The 22180-nt window shown below is 35.5% G+C and overlaps 4 protein-coding genes across 11 annotated transcripts in view; 2 read left to right on the forward strand and 2 right to left on the reverse strand.

The window, feature by feature from the left end:
• The first annotated feature begins 343 nt into the window (after positions 1 to 343).
• On the forward strand, positions 344 to 6455 carry LOC149730605 (uncharacterized). The gene is made up of 6 exons (XM_089885642.1): positions 344 to 907; positions 2405 to 2560; positions 2932 to 3202; positions 3843 to 3977; positions 4354 to 4507; positions 5193 to 6455. The coding sequence occupies exons 1-6, from the start codon at positions 661 to 663 to the stop codon at positions 5616 to 5618; spliced, it is 1389 nt and encodes a 462-aa protein (XP_089741768.1). The 5' UTR covers positions 344 to 660; the 3' UTR covers positions 5619 to 6455.
• A 2640-nt stretch (positions 6456 to 9095) lies between these two features.
• Positions 9096 to 13440, forward strand: LOC149730606 (uncharacterized). 2 transcript variants are annotated; one of them, XM_089885638.1, is made up of 6 exons: positions 9096 to 9499; positions 9845 to 10000; positions 10448 to 10721; positions 11236 to 11370; positions 12262 to 12424; positions 12667 to 13440. In XM_089885638.1, exons 1-6 carry the CDS (start codon positions 9205 to 9207, stop codon positions 13099 to 13101), a joined length of 1458 nt encoding a protein of 485 aa, XP_089741764.1. In that variant the 5' UTR covers positions 9096 to 9204; the 3' UTR covers positions 13102 to 13440. The 2 variants fall into 2 exon arrangements, with proteins under 2 accessions (XP_089741764.1, XP_089741765.1); XM_089885639.1 differs by having other exon boundaries at positions 9117 to 9499; positions 9848 to 10000.
• A 170-nt stretch (positions 13441 to 13610) lies between these two features.
• Positions 13611 to 16143, reverse strand: LOC149730607 (uncharacterized). Its single transcript, XM_089885654.1, has 4 exons — positions 15951 to 16143; positions 15104 to 15251; positions 14540 to 14724; positions 13611 to 14274 (listed from the first exon to the last, which is right to left on the reverse strand). Exons 1-4 carry the CDS (start codon positions 16052 to 16054, stop codon positions 14058 to 14060), a joined length of 654 nt encoding a protein of 217 aa, XP_089741780.1. The 5' UTR covers positions 16055 to 16143; the 3' UTR covers positions 13611 to 14057.
• A 1964-nt stretch (positions 16144 to 18107) lies between these two features.
• LOC149730608 (E3 ubiquitin-protein ligase MYCBP2-like) overlaps positions 18108 to 22180 on the reverse strand; it is a 65441-nt gene continuing 61368 nt past the window's right edge. For 5 of the 7 annotated variants that reach the window (XM_089885572.1, XM_089885576.1, XM_089885574.1 and 2 more), the window contains exons 85-91: positions 21814 to 21958; positions 21302 to 21420; positions 20347 to 20514; positions 19825 to 19932; positions 19257 to 19466; positions 18777 to 18923; positions 18108 to 18555 (exon numbers count right to left, since the gene is read on the reverse strand). In XM_089885572.1, the coding sequence (XP_089741698.1) occupies positions 18313 to 18555; positions 18777 to 18923; positions 19257 to 19466; positions 19825 to 19932; positions 20347 to 20514; positions 21302 to 21420; positions 21814 to 21958 (1140 nt within the window). In that variant the 3' untranslated portion in view covers positions 18108 to 18312. The remainder of the gene's footprint in view (positions 18556 to 18776; positions 18924 to 19256; positions 19467 to 19824; positions 19933 to 20346; positions 20515 to 21301; positions 21421 to 21813; positions 21959 to 22180) is intronic. The other 2 variants (XM_089885577.1, XM_089885571.1) reach the window with 1 other exon arrangement.

Here is a 22180-nt window from a genome sequence, read left to right on the forward strand (position 1 = left end):
GTGTGTGTGTGTGTGTGTGCGCGTGCGGTTTCCGCAACAATGGATACCCTTTAAAACAAAATTCTACCTCTATAACTTTTTCTCGAAGGCAACATTTTCCAGGACTGTGTGGCCTGTGAACATGAGTAATGGAACTACTTGAATAAATGGGACAAGATGAATACCGTTAGCATATAATACCCCATATATATTATCTAATCGTGTTTTAATAAGTAACAACGCTGTTTTAGAGTTTATAAAATACGGTTAAATATTTCTGTAAACATTATTTTTTCTCTATATCGAATATGTCGTGAAAAAAAGGTTGAAAACATGGACCATCTTACCCCAACTTACTTTACAATACTATTTTCACTTTCTGTACGTGGTAAGGTGACTGTCAAAAATATTGGGCCGAAGATAAAAAAAAACTTAGGAAATCCCCATATAGGGTGTATAGGGTCAACTCTAGGTGCTCTGGGTGCTACAACTGTGGCGACAGTTCATGGTACTCTTTATTAGTGATACGGGGGGTTTACCACTAAAGTGATTTGAAGCGGAACTCGACACGAAACAGCCGATTAGTTCCTGATTAAGCACAAGGTGAAAGCAGTCAAACGGAGATTAGTATTCAGAAGCAATTACAATCCACAAATCGGAATATACGACTTTTCCGAATATATGAGTTTTGCAAAGAAGAAAATGTCAGACTTGATAATTGTGGCAGTTCTTTTTTTAATCGTAAACACGATTGGTAGCGAGGGATGTTGGAGCAATGAAGAAATAGAAAGCCTCATTGGAAGAGGGTTCGAAAATACAGAATGCGAGACATTCTTAAATCAAGACGTTACGTCGTTGCCTGCTTCATGTGCACGTAATTCAACAACAATAAGGATCGTTATGTGTTGTATGAAGGTTCTAATAACAGGTGGGTGGTGGGATAGTAGGTTAGGGTAAGCTGGTTTTTATTTACTTTTATCCCCCATTTGATAGTAAACAAAAAAGTTACAGTATTATATAACCGTATTCTAGCGACTTGGTTGTTAATGCTAAACGGTATTCATCTTGCCCCGCAGTACTATATTAATGTTAGCGCAATTTGTAACTCGTCATAGCGAACGCCATGATACTCGAAAAGATATTACATCCAGATATATAAAGCATACAAATACAACTGTTAATCCTCGTACCCATTAACAAATGTTCCATATCTATGGTTCAATGCATCTTTCAAAGACACCTAACACTCATGGCCTATTCTATTATTAAAATACCCGGAATTTATCGTAGCATTTCTGTGTATGTTATTCTATACCACTTTGCAGCAATCAGCATCTAAAATAAACAAGACAATTAGCATACCATATAGGTCTGCTCCCCTACATAAAAATGTTTGCTAGCTTCAAATTCGCGGTTTTTATTGTCAGGTTACTTTATACTGTAAATGGTTTTAATGAATCAGAGTCCCAAATTACGATTAGCAGCGATTATAAAAGCGGAACCTAAGCCAGTATAGCATAGAGTTCTTCGTATATTTAACTTATTAACTAGGCAGGTATATATACACAATGGTACTAACTAAAAATCGTTACTACGTTTACAAAGCAGTAGTATTTTACGATATGTAATGTAAATGAACTTAAAGCAGATTCGCGTCGACCAGTATAAAAGTGTAATACACAAGCGTACGCATAATACTTTATATTTGCATATACAACACGACTGTTTTGACGAAAAGTTATATGTAAATTAACATCACGTCATCTATGTTTGAATACCTAGAGCTCGGGGTTTAAAAATGTTTTGAGTTAAGTCACGCTTGGATTCCCTTGGCCTGTTTGCGGCCTGACAAGTTTATTAAAAATTCTTTACAATATCAAAAATTTTTTTTTAAATTTATACAAAGAATGATTTTTTTCAATTTTACACAAAAAGTCCTAAAATTTTGTTAAATAGTGAAAGATTCGCGAAACTAAACTTGTTTTACGAAACACTTGTAGTTTGCGGATTTTCAAAGTAAATTTTCCACACGAACGCCAGAGTTTTTTCAAAAAAAAAATTACAGCGGGTATCAGGAAGACGTAAGAAACATTTTGAGACCAAAATTTTCACTGGTCACCAGCGGCAGTAATACCTAGCAATGGTTTCTTCGTTGGTGACTCTGCTTGGCGTTACACTTGTAGTTTGCGCAACAGCGACATTCAAGTCGTAATCCACTAGAACGCGGTTCCGAGAGTTCAATAACTATTTCAAGTTTACTGGAACGAGGTTCCTGTTATTGCGAGGCACTATGAACCCAGATTGCAATAAACTTAATGAATTTTTTATCTAAATAACTTTATAGTTCCGGAAACCTGACCCTACTGCCCTGGCGACAATGATATTACTGTTACAACTATTTTTACACTATAACGTCATTTTACAGCCGAGCTGTCGTATTACAAGGAACTAACGCATTTGGACCTAAGTTACAACTTCATCAGCTCACTTCCGCATGGTGTGTTTGATTATAATAAGAAGCTGGCCAATCTTTCTATCAGAGGAAACAACATTACAAATCTAAACCCAAGAACCTTTCAAGGTGGTTTAATATATAAGCCATATAGTAGGTTGGGGTAAGATGGTCCTTTCATTCGACTTTATCGTCTTTTAAGTTAGTCGTAAACAAAGAAAGTTTAAGAACTACATGGTTCTAAAAGAGTGTTGGTAATTTTTCAAAACAGGATGGAGAATATGGGATATTATGTTTTATTTTACCCCACAGTATAACCGAAAATGCATTGGATTTTACCTCTTATTCCTCACAAAAGAAGTCTGATTACTGTTGACTTATCAACACAATGGCACAAAAAGGGAACACCTTAACCACGCGTTAAACAAACCTATTCATTGAGTTGAACAAAAATCAACACACTGACACAATAGCAATAACATTTACTTTCTATTCCAAAGGCTTAAAAGCACTGAAGAGAATTGACTTGTCGGGAAACTCCATCAAGTCTTTACCGCAAGGGACGTTTGATGGCTGCACGCAGCTGCAGGAGCTTAATCTTAGCCATAACCAGATTTCTGTATTCGAGGGAAGCTTTTTGAGTTTAAAAAGCCTTAGATTGGGCCACAATAGGATCATAAGATTCGCGGTACAAACGGAAACACTTGAGACGTTAGACTTATCAAGTAACCAAATCCAGGAATGGCAAAACGGAGAATACCGTAATTTAAAGTAGGTGAATTTGGGGGTTTTGTTATTGTGTTATCTAGGAGTGCGCAGGCGCAATGAGATAATGCGCTTACTGTAGTCTAAATGATAATACCTATATTATGAAACTCGTATTTCTGCTATTTGTTTCGTGTGTTTTTGTGTTCCCTATGTATATATTTAATGCAAGTGTTTTTTTCCATACATGTATAGTTGTAGAAGCTTTGGTACCGATTGTTTGGTTTGGTATTGAACGTTTTGTTGCTTTTAATTTGGGATATTTTAAGCGAACATTTTTAACCATGTGAGCCAATTATACAAATGCGACAAGACTAGTACTGCTTTGGGGTAATTTGTTCAAGTACTGGCCTAAGTCCTAGGTCTACTACCGTGCATAATAACTTATGCATAGTAGGGTGGGGGAGATGGGACACCTTTAGCACATAATAACATAGTTTTCCGATAATGTTTTAATTAAACAATTAATAACGGTTTATAGAAGTCGTGGGGATACGGGATCATAATTCTTTGAATGTTCTTTATTTACTACCAAATGGGACGAGAAAATAGAATGAAAAGGTTTCCCATCTCCCCCTCCCTACAATATATATATCAAAATTACGATAGTAAGCGTCAACCCACACTTAACAGTACCATCAAACAGGAGTTTAGCATTATGCAACAACTCAATCAAGACTGTAAGCCAATCCACATTTCATGGGATGAGAAATTTGGTTTCACTTGATCTTGGGGACAATGTTATAAATGAATTGGAAGAAGAAACGTTTGAAAAACTATGGTATTTAAGATTAAATATTAGGGTAATGAGGCAACTATGCCCCAAATCCCAAGTCACTATGGCGTGCATCGTTATAGGTCCTATAATATAAGACCTCGCTCACTCGAAAGCAATAATCCAACATATTTTAAATGTTGGGGTATTGGGACAATTCTGGCCTAAACCCCATATCCCATGAAGTGCTCACTGTAGGCGTCATGGTCTATAAATAAGGAAAGGCCTATTATAGGGGTTACAGGCTACAATATGCTGGGCTAAGATATATAGACTGTCGCGGGTATACTAGGTGGTGGTGGGATTATTGAATTCAAATTGTTGGCTTTAAATGGCGTAGAATCTTAGATACGAATTCTCATCGTGATTTATGTTTCCACAGCAAGTTAGAACTATTGGACTTGAGTGGCAACAAACTAACAATACCAAAGCGCAAGTGGTTTACAAACGTTGTGAGGAACAACGATATTGCGGCAACTCGTCCGTTACTGAAGGGAAACGAATGGGAATGCACGGTGAACTCAAGGCCGTTTAAGGTTTGTATTAACAAAGGAATTATACGTTTAACTAGTATATGTGTCCTTGGGAAAGACACTTGACGGACATTGCTCCAACCCAGCGGTCACTAATGGATTGTCCGAATTTTAACGGTGTGCTGTTTATATGAAGGTTGAGGTAAACGGTGTGTTTATATAAAAGTGGAGTCTTACACAATAAGGGTATACTTAAACCTTTTGTATAGTGGGGTGAGGGGAGATGGGACGCATTTTCATTCTGTTTTCTCGTTCCATTTAGTGGTAAACAAAGAACATTCAAAGAATTACAAAACTATATCCTCACGACTCCCATAGACCGCTGTTGATTGTACAAAACACAATTAGGATATTTGGATATTAGGTGCTAAAGGTGTCCCATCTTCCCCCCACCCTACTTTGTAGAAACAATCCTGGTAAAAGCGTGACACGTAAACAAGTCGTTTACCAAGCGGCACTTACTAACAAAATGTTAGCACCACATTAGTAGTGCATTACCCACAAAGTTACATAGATGGTAACTCGTAAGCGGGCATGAGGTGTATGAAACAGAGTACCTGTGTTATAACGCCTGTCACTGCCCTTTTACATAGAAATAAATAGAGTCCACTTCATTTATTCTATCTTTACTGAAATAAGACGATAAACGTATTGCTCTCATTCTTACACTGCTTCTATTTTCACCCAGGCATTTTTAAACGCTTTAAAACTTGACGGTGACAGATTTACTTGGTTGGAACGATTACGTGTTGACTGCGTTGGAACAAATAAAGGGTTTCAACTAAAAGATATAGAGTGGGGGGCGCCGTCTAGCGAGAATGATAACGAAGAAACTGAACCATTGGATCAAGAATGTCAAGTTGAAACGATACCTTTGACCAAAACATGCAGCATCTTAACCTTTGGTTGCATTGGGTTTGGTGTAATGGTAGCTACGGTAACAATAGTTTGCTTACTGGGTGTCATTTGGTTATGGCAATGTAAGCGGAGGAAAAAATATGAGAAACCGGAACCCATATACGATTTACCTTCTGACGAATATCAGTTGGGGTCTAGGGTTATACGGGAACCTGGGTATTGTACAATATACACGGAAAATAACAATCGTATATAGTCGTGGAACGATCGCTATTGTACCACTTCTTTATATCAGCACTTATGTTTTGACAAACATAATGATACACGCGTACAAGGTGATTAGGAACACAGACAAATGTAACGTAATACCTATGTACGTACGTATGTTTTGACATGGGCACATATCCCTTTCATGACGGTACAGCTCCAAGAGCAAACCGATGTTGAAACTGTTTCTAAAGTACTGTGATGTTTAATATGCTTTAATACCACTGACAGAATAACCTTATTATACGAATAGAGTTCACTCTTCATATTAATAATCTATGCAAATGTAAAACATGCACTTTTGTCTCATACGACTTTTAAAGCATTTTTAAGAAAATGTCTTTCTATACAATTTGTTTCTATATAGTGGGGTGGGGAAAGATGGGACACCTTTTAATTCTATTTACTAGTCCCCGTTGGTAGTAAACAAAGAACTTTCAAAATATTATAAAACCGTATCATCTCGACTCCCATAAACCGTTGTTAATTGTTTAAAACACAATCAGAATATTTAAATATTATTAGATAAAAGTGTTCCATCTTCCCCCACAGTACTATACTTCTTTATAACGGCGTTAATGTTAAGTTGCAAGTTATATTTATACAGAACAAAGACGTGTAAACATGCAGGTTTATTATTAATACGTGTAAACATGCAGGTGGCATTTCTGACACTTAACGACGCAGATTCTACGTGAATTTTCTTTTTACACTAACGGCGTATAAAACATAAAAACACAAGGTTTTTGTGATTTATATTTTTCAATTTAGCGTTGCATTAAATTTGTGATGCCGTTTTAATAAATTGCTTTGTTCACAAAATGCAGTAATTTTGTTAGGTTGTTTGATCATGTATAAAACATATAAGAGATATTTCCAAGCTGGGATATACATACTATTAATGCCTCACTCACCCATATAGAATAATATAGCAGACTTTACCACTTAGTGAACCTACAGAATACTACATAGCACGCAAGGGGACCTGGGATGTGAGCCAGACTTAGTCCATCGCCCCATATTCTAATAGCGCACTATCAGCCTTATTTATATAAAGTTACAAAAGTAAAAAAATGGAAAACAGAAGAAAAATATGAAGCCTAAGAATTTTTATCGTCGCTACTGAAGTTTACCACTCCATTCTCGCTTAAGCTATATATATGGTAGGGTGGGGGAAGATGGGACACCTTTAGCACATAGATATCCAAATATCCTGATCGTGTTTTAAACAATTAACAACGGTCTATGGAAGTCGTAAGCATACAGTTTTATATTTTTTGAATGTTCTTTGTTTACAACCACTTGGGACGAGAAAATAGAGTTAAAATGTGTCCCAACTTCCCCCATCCTACTATAGAATATGTATGTTTTTTTGTATTAACACCGTCTGGATGTTGCCCCGTGGTGAAGTCCCTATATAGAACTGTAGGGTAAGATGGATACCATTGGCACATAAAATATCCCATATTTTCTAATCGTATTTTTACCAACTAACAACGCACTTTAAGAGTGGTGGAATATGGGTATAATATTCTGCGAATATTCTTTGTTTACTACCAAATGGGATGATAACAAAAAATAAAAAGAAGAACCTATTTATTCCAACCTTCCAATCTACACAGAAGGTCTGGTCTTGTTGGCAATTGTCAATATACGTCTCGTGACTTTACAGCTTTAGTGATAAGTGTAATGGTAATCTTGAATAAGAGGCATGGGTTATTTCTAAAAGTCATTGCACCAGATAACGTTTTCTGTCTGTGTATGTTACGTCATAGCACAGTTTGTGAAGGGGAAATGAAGCCTGCTTAGAACCTGGTAATCCTGACCTGATCCTGATCTGAAACTCTAAACAACGTGATCTTTGCGCGACAAATAAGAAGGCACTGTGTACACAACACTGTGATGGTATATGCAAATTAAGGGCCAAGCATTTTAAAACTGACCGCCAAAATGACCGCACTATATAGTTTATACCAAGATCACCCACCCGTATTTGCATAATTGCTCAAGCATGACGAGTAAACAAACCCTCAGTCGGCTTTCTATGAATTTAGATTTCTATGATTTAACTCCTATTTTATATGCATATTTATATAAAGATTTTTGTGCCCGGATTTTATATTTCACCTTTAAAATAAGGTTGATGTGATACATTGGTCATAATTACAATACAATCACTGACTAAAAAATCTTTTCCTTAAAATGTCGAAATGTCACCAGGGGGAACCAAATAACGTCCCGGGCTTAAAGAAAAATTTACATATAGTAGGGTGGGGGAGATAGGAACTCATTTTCTCGTCCCTTTAGTGGAAAACAAATAACATCAACGAACCGTTATCAACGAACCGAAAACAAATAACATTAACGAAATAACATCAACGAACGTAGTGGAAAACAAATAACATCAACGAAATAACATCAACGAAAACAAATAACATCAAAGGCCGTTGTTAATTATTTTAAAAATGATCAGGATAATTGGATATTATGTGCTAAAAGTGTTCCATCTTCCCCACCTTACCATATAACAAAAAACGCAACGTTTGCATCCCTGTTGCATCATGTTTAACACATGAATGGATGAGTGAATTTCACTTAAGCATGAAAACAAAGGGAAAAACATGTATGGCTTAAACCCGGCCTTGATTTATAAGAAGCAGATTCGCATCTAAACACGAGAATCAACAAATTTACACAACGTGGTTTAAAATATTAATCTAAAATCTACATTTTATAGCATTATGTGGGAAGATGGATACCGCAAATAACTTCGTATAAATCCTAATTGGGTATTTAGAGTCGCGCGGTTACGTACGGTTATACAATTCTGTAAATATTCTTTGTTTCCAGCAAAAAGAGAATGAAAGCGTGGACCATCTTACCCCAACCTACTATATTACTTTACTTTTTATGCATTCTCGAAGGTGAAGAAATTCGAGGCCAATGTGTGGCTTGGTTAGTAAAAGAGGCATGATAAAGGAGCAATAGGCATATAGTAAGGCGGGGGAAGATGGGACATATGTTTATTCTCTTTTTTTGTCTTATTTAGTAGAAATCAAAGAAAATTCAACAAATTATAAAACTATGTTTTCACGACTTCCATAAACCGTTGTTAATGGTTTAAAACACGATCAGAATATTTAAATATTATGTGATAAAAGTGTCCCATCTTCCCCAACCTAACTATATATATGATTTGGTGTGTATTTTACAATTTAGTTCTCGGGATATATAAACACACACTTAACCCGCCCCGTATTAGATGAAAAAAACACAACACTCGCAAAGTTAATATCCGATATGAAAGCATCCAGCCACAACAATATGAACTAAGCCGTTAAAAAATTAATAAAGAATCACGTAAACATGTGCCATGCGAGACTCAAGTTTCAGGTGACTGAAAGCGGATTAGAGAAAGGGTGGGACTCATGTCTTCCATCCAAGCGTATATTAGCGAAGCGCGTATCTGTTGTGAACATTCCGAATGTTGTGAACCGTTTTACGAAGACTGAAAAAAACAAAACTGTCTTACGAAAACTGAAAAACTCAAAACAAGCATTTTAATGTAATCCACAATGCTAGTCGTTGCGCTTTTGTGCCAACTGCAATCGCGCATGTTTTGCAACCGATTTCGCTTCATTGTCATTATCAGCTTTGTACATTGGTCAGCAGATACATTTAAAGTTGGAGATGCAGAGCGAACTTGTCAAAAACTATCAGTCAGTGAGGCGAATGATAGAATAGAGGAAACAGTTGATCACTGTAATAAGTTCTTCAAGAGTTATATAACTTCTATTCCCTACGTTGGGTGCCCTAGGTCTTCGAACACATTGGGGGCATTCGATTGTTGCGTTAAAAGAATAAATGCAGGTAAGTTTATCAACACTACACATAGTGTTTTATTCTATATCAGTGAGATACTACGGCGTTATTGTAGGCTGGAAGACCTTGAATGTAGAGCTGATATGACCCAATGCCGAACAATACCCTGTATAATACAATGGCTTATTATGCGAATACGTCCCATTGTATATAGGTTACCAAACACGAATATATAGTAAAGGTTATATTTCTACGTCTTGAAACTTTGATGTAAACAAATGCTATTCGGAATACAACAAGGATTATGCAACTCTTGTGGTGAATTTTATCTTTTGGAAAATATATTTGCTAGTAAATGTCTAGTAGAAATGCTTTATAGTGAATATTTTGCAGAAGAATTGAAAGAATACACTGAAATCGAAAGGTTTAACGTCGAATACAATTACATCACTCGCATCGAAAGCCGAATCTTTTACTTCAATACAAAATTGAGAACCATTCTGTTAAACCACAACAATATACATACAGTAGACGATGGCGCTTTCGAAGGTAGGGAAGCAGAAGTATTAGTAAAGTTCCGTGTTTATATATGCCAAGTTTCGAAAGATATTGTGCGACACTATGGCACACAGAAGTAATTAATGTTATTGGTTCCTCTATAATATGTACCCAATGTACCCAACGCGAATATACTTGAAATAGAAGGGCTATAAGTGACTTATTCATCCTCGCGTGGAAACGACAGTCGTTATACAAGATGTAATGTTTTTAACACCTCGTGCCCGGTAACGAGTTACTACGCATGTAACTTAGCGATTGTTTTTTATTCCTGTATTGTTGACAACTCGCACATCGAGAATTCCCTGGTTCAGAGGTGTTCGCATCTGGGTTACTGCATTTTTAGCTTGTTATCATGGGAATACTTATAAACGAATTGCTTAATACCTTTACAATACTCTACTTCACTAAATCAAACCTTGCTATTTGTATTAACAGGTTTGAGCAACCTTACGCTGTTAGACTTGGCTGGGAATAACATTACCTGGCTACCAGACGGCATATTTAAACCTACAGTAAACCTGGACACACTAAACTTAAGTGATAACCAACTCGTAAGGATCGACGTCACTTACATGACCACACTCTCGGTGCTTAACCTAGCGGGGAATAACCTGGCAGAGTGGACGGCAGACCATGAAAACATGCTGAGTTTGAGACTACGGGGAAATAAACTCACACGATGGAAAAGATTAAACATGCCAAACATACAGTGAGTACATTGGTATAGTAGTAGGTTGGGGTAAGATGACTCATGTTTTCATTCCCTTTTACTGTTTATTCGGTAGTAAACAAATAATATTTATAGAATTATATAGTCGTATCTTCACGAGTCTAAACGAGCGTTGGTATACTTAATAAAAATACGATCATGAAATATGGGTTATTATATTGGTAGGTGAGATGGTATTTATATTGGCAGAGTGAATAAAACCTACATATGTTTTCCGATGATACAAATAAACTACGTCAATGTTGTAATTTGTAAGTCGAAAGGGTAATTGTAAAAAGCATCTATATATTGCACAGAAAGTAGTTAATAACTTTCGAAACGTGCATGTTTTGGTTATAGGCCAACTCTAGGCCAAAACATGCGCCGTAATTCCCCACTTTTTATATATTAGTTATTAGTTTACCTATCGTTTTATGAGCCAACCCTGGCGCCACGCATATATGTAAATGTTCACTAGTGCAAATATACCTCTGCAAATATTATGTATCTACAGAAAGCTGGACCTTAGTAACAATGAAATTACAACAGTGGACTACGATGCATTCATCCAATGCAGGCAACTAATGGATCTAAACTTAAGCAGGAACTATCTCACCACGATGGACAAAAACATCGTATTTGAATTATGGTAAGTATGTTTATATGCAGGGCTGGAGTCCATTATGAACGTCAGGGTCAATACTTATCTTAAGCTTGCCGAAATAAAGGGTCGGTAGTTTTTGCGAGGCACATTAAAACCATTAGATTTAGTTGCTTTGTTGAGCTAATATTTTTAGTTTTTTTATGCAAATAAATTTAGTCTGTACTGGATTTAATTGCCTTCACTCGGAAATCCCGCCCTTTGGATGCGCGTTCAAAATATTTACTTTAAGTCCTGTTGCGTGTATAGTCTTGTTGCGTGCTTATAACACGCATTTAAGTCCTGTTGCGTGCTTATAACACGCATTGAAATTTTCTGTGTCAAATTTGTTGACGGATAGTCCTATACGATAGCTAGGTTACCAATAATTAATGAAATGCAGAGCAACATGGTATCAAATTAACGTGGGGTTTGCACCAGCTGCACACAAAGCAATTAGTTACACAGTTACGAATTATATTAAATTTGATCAAGGTCAAGTCATGAACGTGTAACAGCCTAGAAACATATACACAATGTCGTAGCTAACTGATTTTATTACGTTGTTTGACACGCGAGCTAAACTCGTCACCCATTGGTCGCATTTTTATTTGCTTATCAACGCCCATAAACATATATAAAAGCCTAGAGTCAATATAGTAAGGTGGGGTAAGATGGTAAATGTTTTCATTCTCCCTTCTATTCACATTTGGTAGTAAACAAATTAGATTTACAGAAATAAATAATTATTTTCTAACGACTTTTAAATAACGTTATTAATTAAACAAAACACTTTCGGAAATATGGGATTTGGGTGCCAACACTACCCCATCTTACCCCAGGTTACCTTACAATTATGTTGTACCTCTATAATTAACACTTGTTTGCACAATTTCACAGCCAATTAGTGTCGTTTGACATTCGAATGAATAAGTTAACAAAGCCACACCCCGAATGGTTCGAGAACGTGGTCAACAATGGAGAGTTACCGGGCTCTGTTACGTCATTAGCGCTTACAACGGGCAACGACTGGCAATGCAACCAAGAATTGAAACATTTTCAAGTAATAATTATCTCTAAATACATCATTTATGCTCAAAATTGCACTAACAAATTAGGCTTTTTAAAATAAGCAGCAAAAATAATACATTATTTTCCCAAAACTGATATTCCTCTACTGTATATGTATATTTTTTTTACTTTCTTGTACGAAGTAAACAATCCTCCAGCACCAAACCCAAGCATTAGCAGAAATACTAAATCATAACTATGTGGGTAATTAACAGACATCATATTATATTACAGTCGTTCTTGGAGTACCTACAGACAGAACCACTCATCAAAATACAAAGATGGCACACAAAGTTTCGAATAGACTGTAATAGCCAACATGAAGGCAAGACACTTATGGAAGTTGACTTGCATTGTCAATATACACTTCAAACCGCCTGCAGTAAGAACTATTCTCACCACTACTGTGGTGGTTCCCCTATACCCTTGACTGCACCATCCATCAACCGAAGTCTCCCCCACCCCTACATAGCTGGAGGCAGCACTGTTTTGCTTTTTTTTGCTGCAGCCGTAATATTTGTATTATACCATATTAAGCGTTCAAAAATTCCAAAACACAACGGTGAACTTGAAGATTATGTTCCAACATATGAAGAAATACAACCCCCAAATAACGGGCGAGCAGACTTAGTTATAAGAACTGAGGGTTACTGCACAAAAACTTGGTGAAATGTTAATCTTAGTGCTACCACCTTTCAATCATATTTTCAGCAACTTTATTTTCAATGCATATCTGTGCTCTATGTTTTATATGTATAATTTTCCCACTGTGATGCTGTGTATAATATGATACAGATGTAATGGACAACACTTAAGATTTTAATAATTTTTATATAACTGCCAACTTTTTTTTATATTAATATTTTTACTTTATTTTTTTATTACAGCAAATCATTTTTAATTCTTATTGATATTTTTTTACATTATTTAAAGCACTTAAATCTTTAACATTAAACAAGAGCTTCAGAATGAATTTTTGTTCAGCAATAAACTGTAAAAACTGTAAAATTTGGCTTTCTATGTTGTATTTCATCAAAACAACAGTGGAGATAAAATTAAAAACTTTTATCTATTTGCACAACATACAAGGCAGGTTAATATAATAGATTTCATTATAAGCATGAGGCAAATATCATTAATTCTACTTCCCAACTTACGCCACGTACCCACAATAATGGTACTAGATGCTTGGATACATTTATTCCACACAAGGGACTTTCACATGGCGTGATACGGACAAAGTTTAAAAATACCACTAACTAAACAAAGTCGAAATATGCACATTAAAAGTTCATTATATGTTCCATGTAAACATGTTTTGTTTTAATTACTGTTAATTTCATACACTGAAATGCAATTAGAGATTATGACATTAGTGGATAATTATAGAAATATTTCCATAGCAATTCAAGCACCACTTCAGCACAAAAGAAATCATTCGTGTAAGCCATAAAAACAAACACTAACTAGTAACTATTGCTGTGAAATACTAATTACTGAACTTAAGCCTAAAGTTCTAAATTAGGGGATTAGTAGCACTATGTTTACATAACAAAGTATATGAAAGGTTTACTGCATAATTAGTGAGTTAGTTAAATCAAATAATTTTAATTACACAACTACTTTCATTCAGCATTATGATGATAGCCCTTATTCTCTTTCAAACTGAAATAACGGAATGTAACAGCGAGATCTTTACTGGTTTGTGAACCATCATTTTTGGATGGTCGGCACGCCATTATACCGACCAACACCTTGCCATTAGTAGGCATGTGGGAGATACGAACAAATTTGTAGTCGATGCCGTCCTGGCTAACTTCAACAACATAACTGGTCCCTTGCCTAAAATAACCGTTTAAAGCTAATGTACAAACTTTGTTTGAAACTGCAATATTTAACTATATCTAGATTCTAGACATGCATGAAAGCCAAATTAATTTAAACACATGGCAGACGTGATAGAAAATTACGAGTTCCATTACACAATTGCTATAATTAGGTTACAGAATAATAAACAGTCTTTACTGAATCAACTGTTGCTATGAAATGAACTGTTAGGAGAATATAAACAGATATTAATGCATGCTGAAGATACAACTTCACAAACCTATACACACGAAGATAGATATCTTTTCCTACTGGCCAAGACTCGGTGGATTTTGACCAATCAGAGAACTCATCCCTAGTAGTAACAACACTTTGCCAAGCTTTGCCATCTACATATTCAACACCAGCTTTCAACCAAGTCTTTTCATCTTGGCCAATAAAGATACCAGCTTGGTCAAATTTCATCTGCACAACATATTTTGGAATCTAGTCCATGTGTCTGAGCACTCTGACTAATTACTAAACAACTGACAATATACAAATACAAATTATACAATATACCTACTTATGGTACAACATATCTTTGTCGTTTCACACAACATCAAGTTATATTACAGCATGGTACAGAACATATCTCATGTCATTACCTACAGATAAAGAGTAGACAACAACAACCTATTTACACCGCCATGAACGCATTCGATACACAGTTCCATAAAAGACCATAGACATACATTCAACATTAATGTTGTGTGTCGCATAATGTGAAAGAGGTGCCTTGGTGCAGTTCATAGTTGTGTGTTATAAACAAGTGCCACAGCAAACCACACAAACCAAAACCAACCTTTGGGTCAAATGAAAATTGTGTTTCAGCAAGGAACATTTTTTCTTCGGTTTCCAATCCAAGAACATTTCCACTATGAGCCCGAAGCACTGGATCATAATATGTGTTTTTCCAAAAGTCAGTTTCAAAACCAGGAACCACAGCCAACCTTTAACACAAGGAATGAATAAATGTAACTTACTTTATCCTTGTGTGGCCCGAGAACGGCAGTCGCTATAACACGGGTGTACTATTTTATATGCCTCGTGTCAGCTTATGAGTTACTTTGTGGGTGATTATTTTTGGGGGAAATTTCTTTATTTTTTGTTTGGCTAAAATTTTGGACAACACCTTTAGTGACCACTGGGTTGGAGTAATTGCTGTTAGGGGCTTGCTCAAGGACACATACTCTCCAATAGGGTTGCAGGCTGCAGCGATGAGCCTTGAACACATTACCTCTGGGTTAAAGGCAGGCGCGCTAACCAACTGTGCTACGGCGCCAGAAAGAAATTTAATTTAGTCATACAAGACTTGGAATATGGTCAGTTTTTCTCTGAATAATAAAGCCAGATTACTCAGTATTTTTCAAAAAGACAGAAGAATAATTAGGTTTATCCTTTTTTATTTAACTTTAATTAAGTCTTGAATATATAGTTCTGGGTATGAGGTTACAGACCTCATTTGTAAATATTTAAATAATAATTTAATGCAAATATTAAACCTAGAAGACAGTATTCAAACAAGATGTTAATATATAGTGTGGCAAACGCGATAAGTTTATGTATTTACAGCTGTCCTGCTAGCTTGGCTTCAAAATATTACAGGAATTGTTTAACTAATTGGACTATAAAAATGTCAATATGCATACCCATTGCTGCAGAGAGTGTGTTTTTCAGGTTCCCCTGCGATATGCCATTGCAAAGTTTCAGGAACTGACTTGCACTCTTGAAAATTTGCTTGTACAAAGCTCATATTGCATTAACCAATGAAAACGCTTACGAAAATGCAATGAACCATAAATAACAAAATAGCGCGAAACCACGTGGAGACAAAAACATCGTCATGCTTGAGTTGCAAAACATAAAGCAGTGTTTCCACAAATGATATTTGCGGCATCATTTTTTACCTATTTTAAATAGGAATTTAATATATTTTTATTTTATTTACTATGATTTTAGCAAAAATTGAAATATATTTATTTTAAAAATTGCACCTATATATTGTTTAAAGAAAATTTGTGACGTCACGCGGGAAAGTGTTCAAATTCTTGTATGTTGAAAAATTGTGTTCTGACCGTTGCTGTTTCGAAACTTTTCTGTTGATCATGGGCGAAACAACGAAAATACAGAAACTTGTCGATTCTGAAATTTTGTCAAATACCTCCGAAGTATCGGACCGTGAGATCGTTCTGCTTTCCGTTGCAAAAATATTAAAACTGCTGTTTTTAGGCGATGTTTCAGGAGATATAACAGTAACAGTGGAAAAGAAGTTAGAGGTCGGTGCTTTATTTGAATACGAAGCACGGTTCAACCTCAGTTCTTGTTCTTGTCCGCCTCTTGAAGCAATTATAAGCGGAGAGCGCAACCTAGTTGCGACAAGTTTTGAATATCAACGGAAATATTCTGACACACCTGCCTTTAGTATTTTTAGGAATGACGCATTTGAAAATTGTATTACTGAATCTCTTTTCTGTCTAAGTGAAAGCCAGTACTCTATAGTTACACGACCCGTCAAAGAAATTAAGTCCAGCAGTATACATTACCGATTCATAACCATAGAATCTACGTACACCCAAATTAGCCTGGCTTTGAGGAATTATTTACACCACTTGTACAATGTCTTCCACAAAACATGTCGTCTGTCATTCCATATTCTTGACGACGAAACCTCTTATTCTACGACGTTCGCTTTACCGAACGAGCAAACTGAAACAATATGTACACGCCCGATACTGACGTCAATCGATCATTATTCCAGTAATTCACACGATATCAGTTTGAATTTTAAACCTTCAAAAGCCGTAACACTTTCTTATAACCATATGAACTGGAAACTTGATCTAGCTGTATCAGTTAACAAAACAAGTTCTCTCGAAAGCCTTTCCGTAATACTATATGGCCCATATAATATACCAGTATGGCGCAATGCTGTAGTTCACGGTGCTCTTGATAAAATCGTACGGCGTATTAATTGGGACGAATACGACATTGAAATTGTGAAGCATATACCACATACAGACGTGTCGTTACTTGAACCTCATGGCAAATGGGAGCTTGTATCTGCTAACGCAAATCGAATTGAAGTGACGGTCATTGTTATGATAAAGGCAATCTCCCCAGAAGTGCAGTTGCCTAAAAAACTTAAAAATTCAAATATTTTTCATGATAACTTGAATGAAATCTTGCTTGAAAACGAAACAGCTTTCGTCCAGTCGTTTCAGAGTGCTTTAGAAAAGACCTGGATTTGTGGGAAAGAACTGAAAAGGAAAAGAAGAAAAACACTTTCAGTGGAAAACACTGTTAATTCACTTTTCGACATCATATGCCACAGTACCAATGGTACATTCAATGAGACGTGCATGACACTTATGTCTTCTAACAGTAGCCACCAATTCAAACAGAAGCTGAAAACGTCTTTAGAAGAGATTGCCGTAGGAAAGCACAAAAAGATAAAGTTTTCTTCACAAAATGAAGTAAATGATACAACAGGCTGGGAACTGATGGAAAACAGCATTTGACTTATTATTGAAATGAAATATGATTGATTCTGTAATCAAATATATTCGCAATGAAATGTTATTTATATATTGTATATTATTTTTTCTACGGGAAACAAAAACTGATCTTTTGGCAGAAAAATTAGAATAGATTTGTGAAAATTAATCTTCTGGCAGTTAACTCTGCTAAAGTTCTGCCAAACAGCCTATAAAATATTGATTTTAATAAAATCTCGTTAATTTTTATGCCAGAAGAGTGTTTTTTTAGGTTATTGGAGTATCCTGTATTCTAATTGTTTAATACATAACTTTGTTTGTTTTTATATATTTATTTTTACTATACCATGAAATTCAGTGTAACATTCTTTTATCGAAATACAAAAAAAGAATTGTTGATTTTAAGTCTTAAAATTGCCGTTGTTGGATTATCTAACTTGGATTCATAATTTTGCAACAAAAAGCGACGAGTAAGCAGTTACAACACCGGAACTTGACATGCATGCTTGGAAACCTATCAGAATGTATGGGCATTTCTACACACACCACAACCTAATGCAAACTCCTCCCCTGTGGGTGGATGCTCCACATGCAACGGACATTCCTTTCCCTCTAACTGTTGGGCTTTTTGTCCAGCAGGGCAATGTGGCAAAGCAGATTTTTGTAGGGCAGTGATACGCTGGAAATCATCATGACAGGGCTGGCAGAAATGCGTTGTACCAAAGCAGAAATAGACGGCTACGGAACAACAGTAACGACACTGTAAAAATAATGTTGCATTAGTAGGGAAGTTTAGAATTGTAGCAATTAATCAAATATACCATAAAACAACAATTCAGAAGCTTAATAAATATTTTGTTTGAATGTAATCCTAGACTGCAATATTATTTTATTCTTTATTATTTAAATTAACTTATAATCCGAACATAACCAAAGAAAAGTGTACATTTTCTCATGAAAATATTACCAGTCACCACTCACTTTATACTCAAGAAAGTCTGTTCCATGTTTTGGGCAAATTTGAGCGCATGCAACATCAGAGCAAGCCCCACAGATGAGTTCCTTGGGATCGAATAAATCCTCCACGCCTGCTTCTGCATCACAACGGACCTCACCTCCATAATATGCCTGCATGGATTGTGTGGTGTCAGAAAATTTATTTTTTTTGTCAGAAAAAAACTTTGGTTGTGTCAGATATTTAAACTTCGTTTAAGGCAACTGGTTAAAACTCAAGTTAATCTGGCATTTTATGCTTACAATTTTATACATAAAGAAAAAGATAAATAGTATTCAGACAAATTGAAGCTTGCTGGTGCTTAGCTATTGTTAACTTTAAATTGGTATGTTTCTGAGCCTAATATAATTACAGAATCTTTATAGATAAAAGCCTGGTACACTTTACTTATAAGGAATGCCAGGCATGCCCTACCATAAGTTTTCAATTTGATTAGCAGCTCTTACCTTATTGCATTTATAGCACATGTAATATGCATATTTATTCAATGCAAATCCAGTGGGATTTTGGTAAAATCTTCCCCCAACAGCAGTAATAGATTCACATTCGTTCAATCCTTCATATTCTAATCGTTGCAAAGCTTTACGTTTAACTTGGCTCATCAAGTCTTCTATTTTATTCAGGTATTTTGCCAAAGACGAATGCTTTATTTCAGTCTGTGGAAAAATAGATAGAATCCCAAATACAGATTGTTAGCTTAATGCAGCGTGTACATATTACAAAACTTTGAGCATAAGATAGACATGCCACAAAAGAGGTTTTAAATTGATACACCAAGGGGTAACAGAAGTCCTTTTAACACAAGTGTTTTGTTTTACACACCTCATGACGGCTTACAGGTTCTGACATAACTTTGGGAGTGATTCTTTTTATAGTGATTATTCTACTGTGGCTGTTACCAGAGATAACATAATACATAAGTACACCAGAAAAGACATTTAGTTATATTTTAGAGCCAAAATTGGTCAAATATAATGATTGATCGATATATAGCAACCAAAACTCTGCTCTCACCTTACAAATTGAACACAACATGAAACCAAATGTAATCCTTGGTCCTGCCCATTGTTTCTTAAGTTGCATCTCACAACAATGATAATGAAATATATGACCACATTCCAACTGGAATGAAGAGTATAGTTGAAATCATAAATAACTCTTTAACAGATTTGACAGACGTTTTGCAGCTACAGACTGTTTATCCAATTTATGGTTTTATTAGTTGACTTTGATTTAACATGAATCGAACTAGGATTAAATGTCAAAACAGCAAGAAAATTTGAAAATATGTCAGATAATAGGCAAAAATTACAATATGAGTGTTAAGGTAATGGGCTAACTCTGGACTAATTCTTAGGTCCCACAGCCGTACAGCGCGCTATGCTGTAGGACCTCACCCTTGTAGAATAGAATATAGTGGGCAACAATGATAACTATAACTGCAAAATATAATTGAATCTCAAAATGTACAGTTATGAGCGTATAAACTAAACCATGAAACGAGATACAGTTATAAACATTGTTTTGTTAGATAACCTGTATAGCTGGTGCTGCGGATAGTTCATCAGTAAAACACACCATACACATATCATCACCATCTTGTTTAAGTGAAGGTGTACATGAAGTATGTAAACATGGTAAACATGTATCTTCATCACGAACACCACCACACATATGACCACAACTATGACTCTTAGAGCAAGCCTGTGTGTTAGGTGTAATAGTTAAACGCTTGTAAGGTTTATATATATGGTTGTGTTTTCATTATATCGTCACTAAATGCCTGTGTATTGTCTGTATATTTAGTGTAATGGTTGAATGCTTGTAAGGTTTATATATATAGTTGTGTTTTCATTATATCGTCACCAAATGCCTGTGTATCGCCTGTATATTTAGTGTAATGGTTGAATGCTTGTAAGGTTTATATATATAGTTGTGTTTTCATTATATCGTCACTAAATGCCTGTGTATCGCCTGTATATTTAGTGTAATGGTTGAATGCTTGTAAGGTTTATATATATAGTTGTGTTTTCATTATATCGTCACTAAATGCCTGTGTATTGCCTGTATATTTAGTGTAATGGTTGAATGCTTGTAAGGTTTATATATATAGTTGTGTTTTCATAATATCGTCACCAAATGCCTGTGTATCGCCAGTATATTTAGTGTAATGGTTGAATGCTTATGTGGATGTTATAGTATACTATAAGGTGAGACAAATTTATAGAATATAATAGATTGGGGTAAGATGATTCATATTTTATAATAGGTTGGGGCAAGATGGGACATGCATTCTCATTTATCGCCACATTTAGTTGCAAACAAAGAATATTCAAAGAATTATGTATTACCCTTATTCTCAGAACTTTAAAAAGAGTTTGTTAATTGCTAAAAACTTGATTAGGAAATATGGGATATTATATGTCACTGGTATCCATCTTACAGGCAGGCCAATATAAATTAAAATATAAGGTAAACAACAACCACCCACCATAGCAGCGTGGCTTTGACAAGCTTCATCCAGGCAAACATTGTTAATGGCAAGTTGACCACTATCTGATGTGCTGCCACAGAATCTACAAACACCTGTGCTTGCTGGTTGTCGCTGACCTGTAGATTAATGAGATGTTACATTGGTTAAAAATATGAACATACTGGTCTAGTTTGGTTAAAATAAGGGAGTTAGAAATGCACGCTCTATACTGACGATAATCAGTCATTATTCCAGCAATGCACAAATTTTTGTTAAACCTTAACCTTCAAAAGCCGTAACAATTCCCTATAACCATATGAACTAAAAAACTTATATTCATTTTTGAATTTTTTTCGGACATTTTTAGGTCTATAATAAAGTTGTATAATGCAAAGTGCCAACTGTAACATTAACCCGGCAGCAACAGCTTATATGTTCAAACCAACAAATATGTATATTCTGTATATAAATCTGTGTATATAAAAAACCAACAATTCATTTACCACATACCAACAGTTAAAATACCCAACCTCCCAAACCTGGTGTTCTTCCTTTAAATTCCACGATTGCCTTCATCGTGTTTGAATCAGCGAGTGCCATCAACCAGAAGAGTTTGATTCTCCCGCATCCTTCGTGAAGATCAACACGGATCGATTCCTCTTCCTCCTTGAATACCTGGAGGAACAAGGAATATTTTTATATCTCATCACTGTAGTTTAGTTAATATCTTTGGAAAGCAGATTGACAAGACTTAAACTTTTAATTTACAGGAATTCATTTAAATGGTTGTTTTTATTTCATTTTCATTTAAAAAGTTATAAATAATACAAATTATGTCTGGTGATGTTCAAAAACACATTTTTTTCAAAAAAGAAAACACGTTTTTTAATACCTATC

The sequence above is a fragment of the Ciona robusta genome, chromosome 9 (genome assembly GCF_009617815.1).
Source record: "Ciona robusta chromosome 9, ASM961781v2".
In the NCBI taxonomy this organism is placed as follows: domain Eukaryota; kingdom Metazoa; phylum Chordata; class Ascidiacea; order Phlebobranchia; family Cionidae; genus Ciona; species Ciona robusta.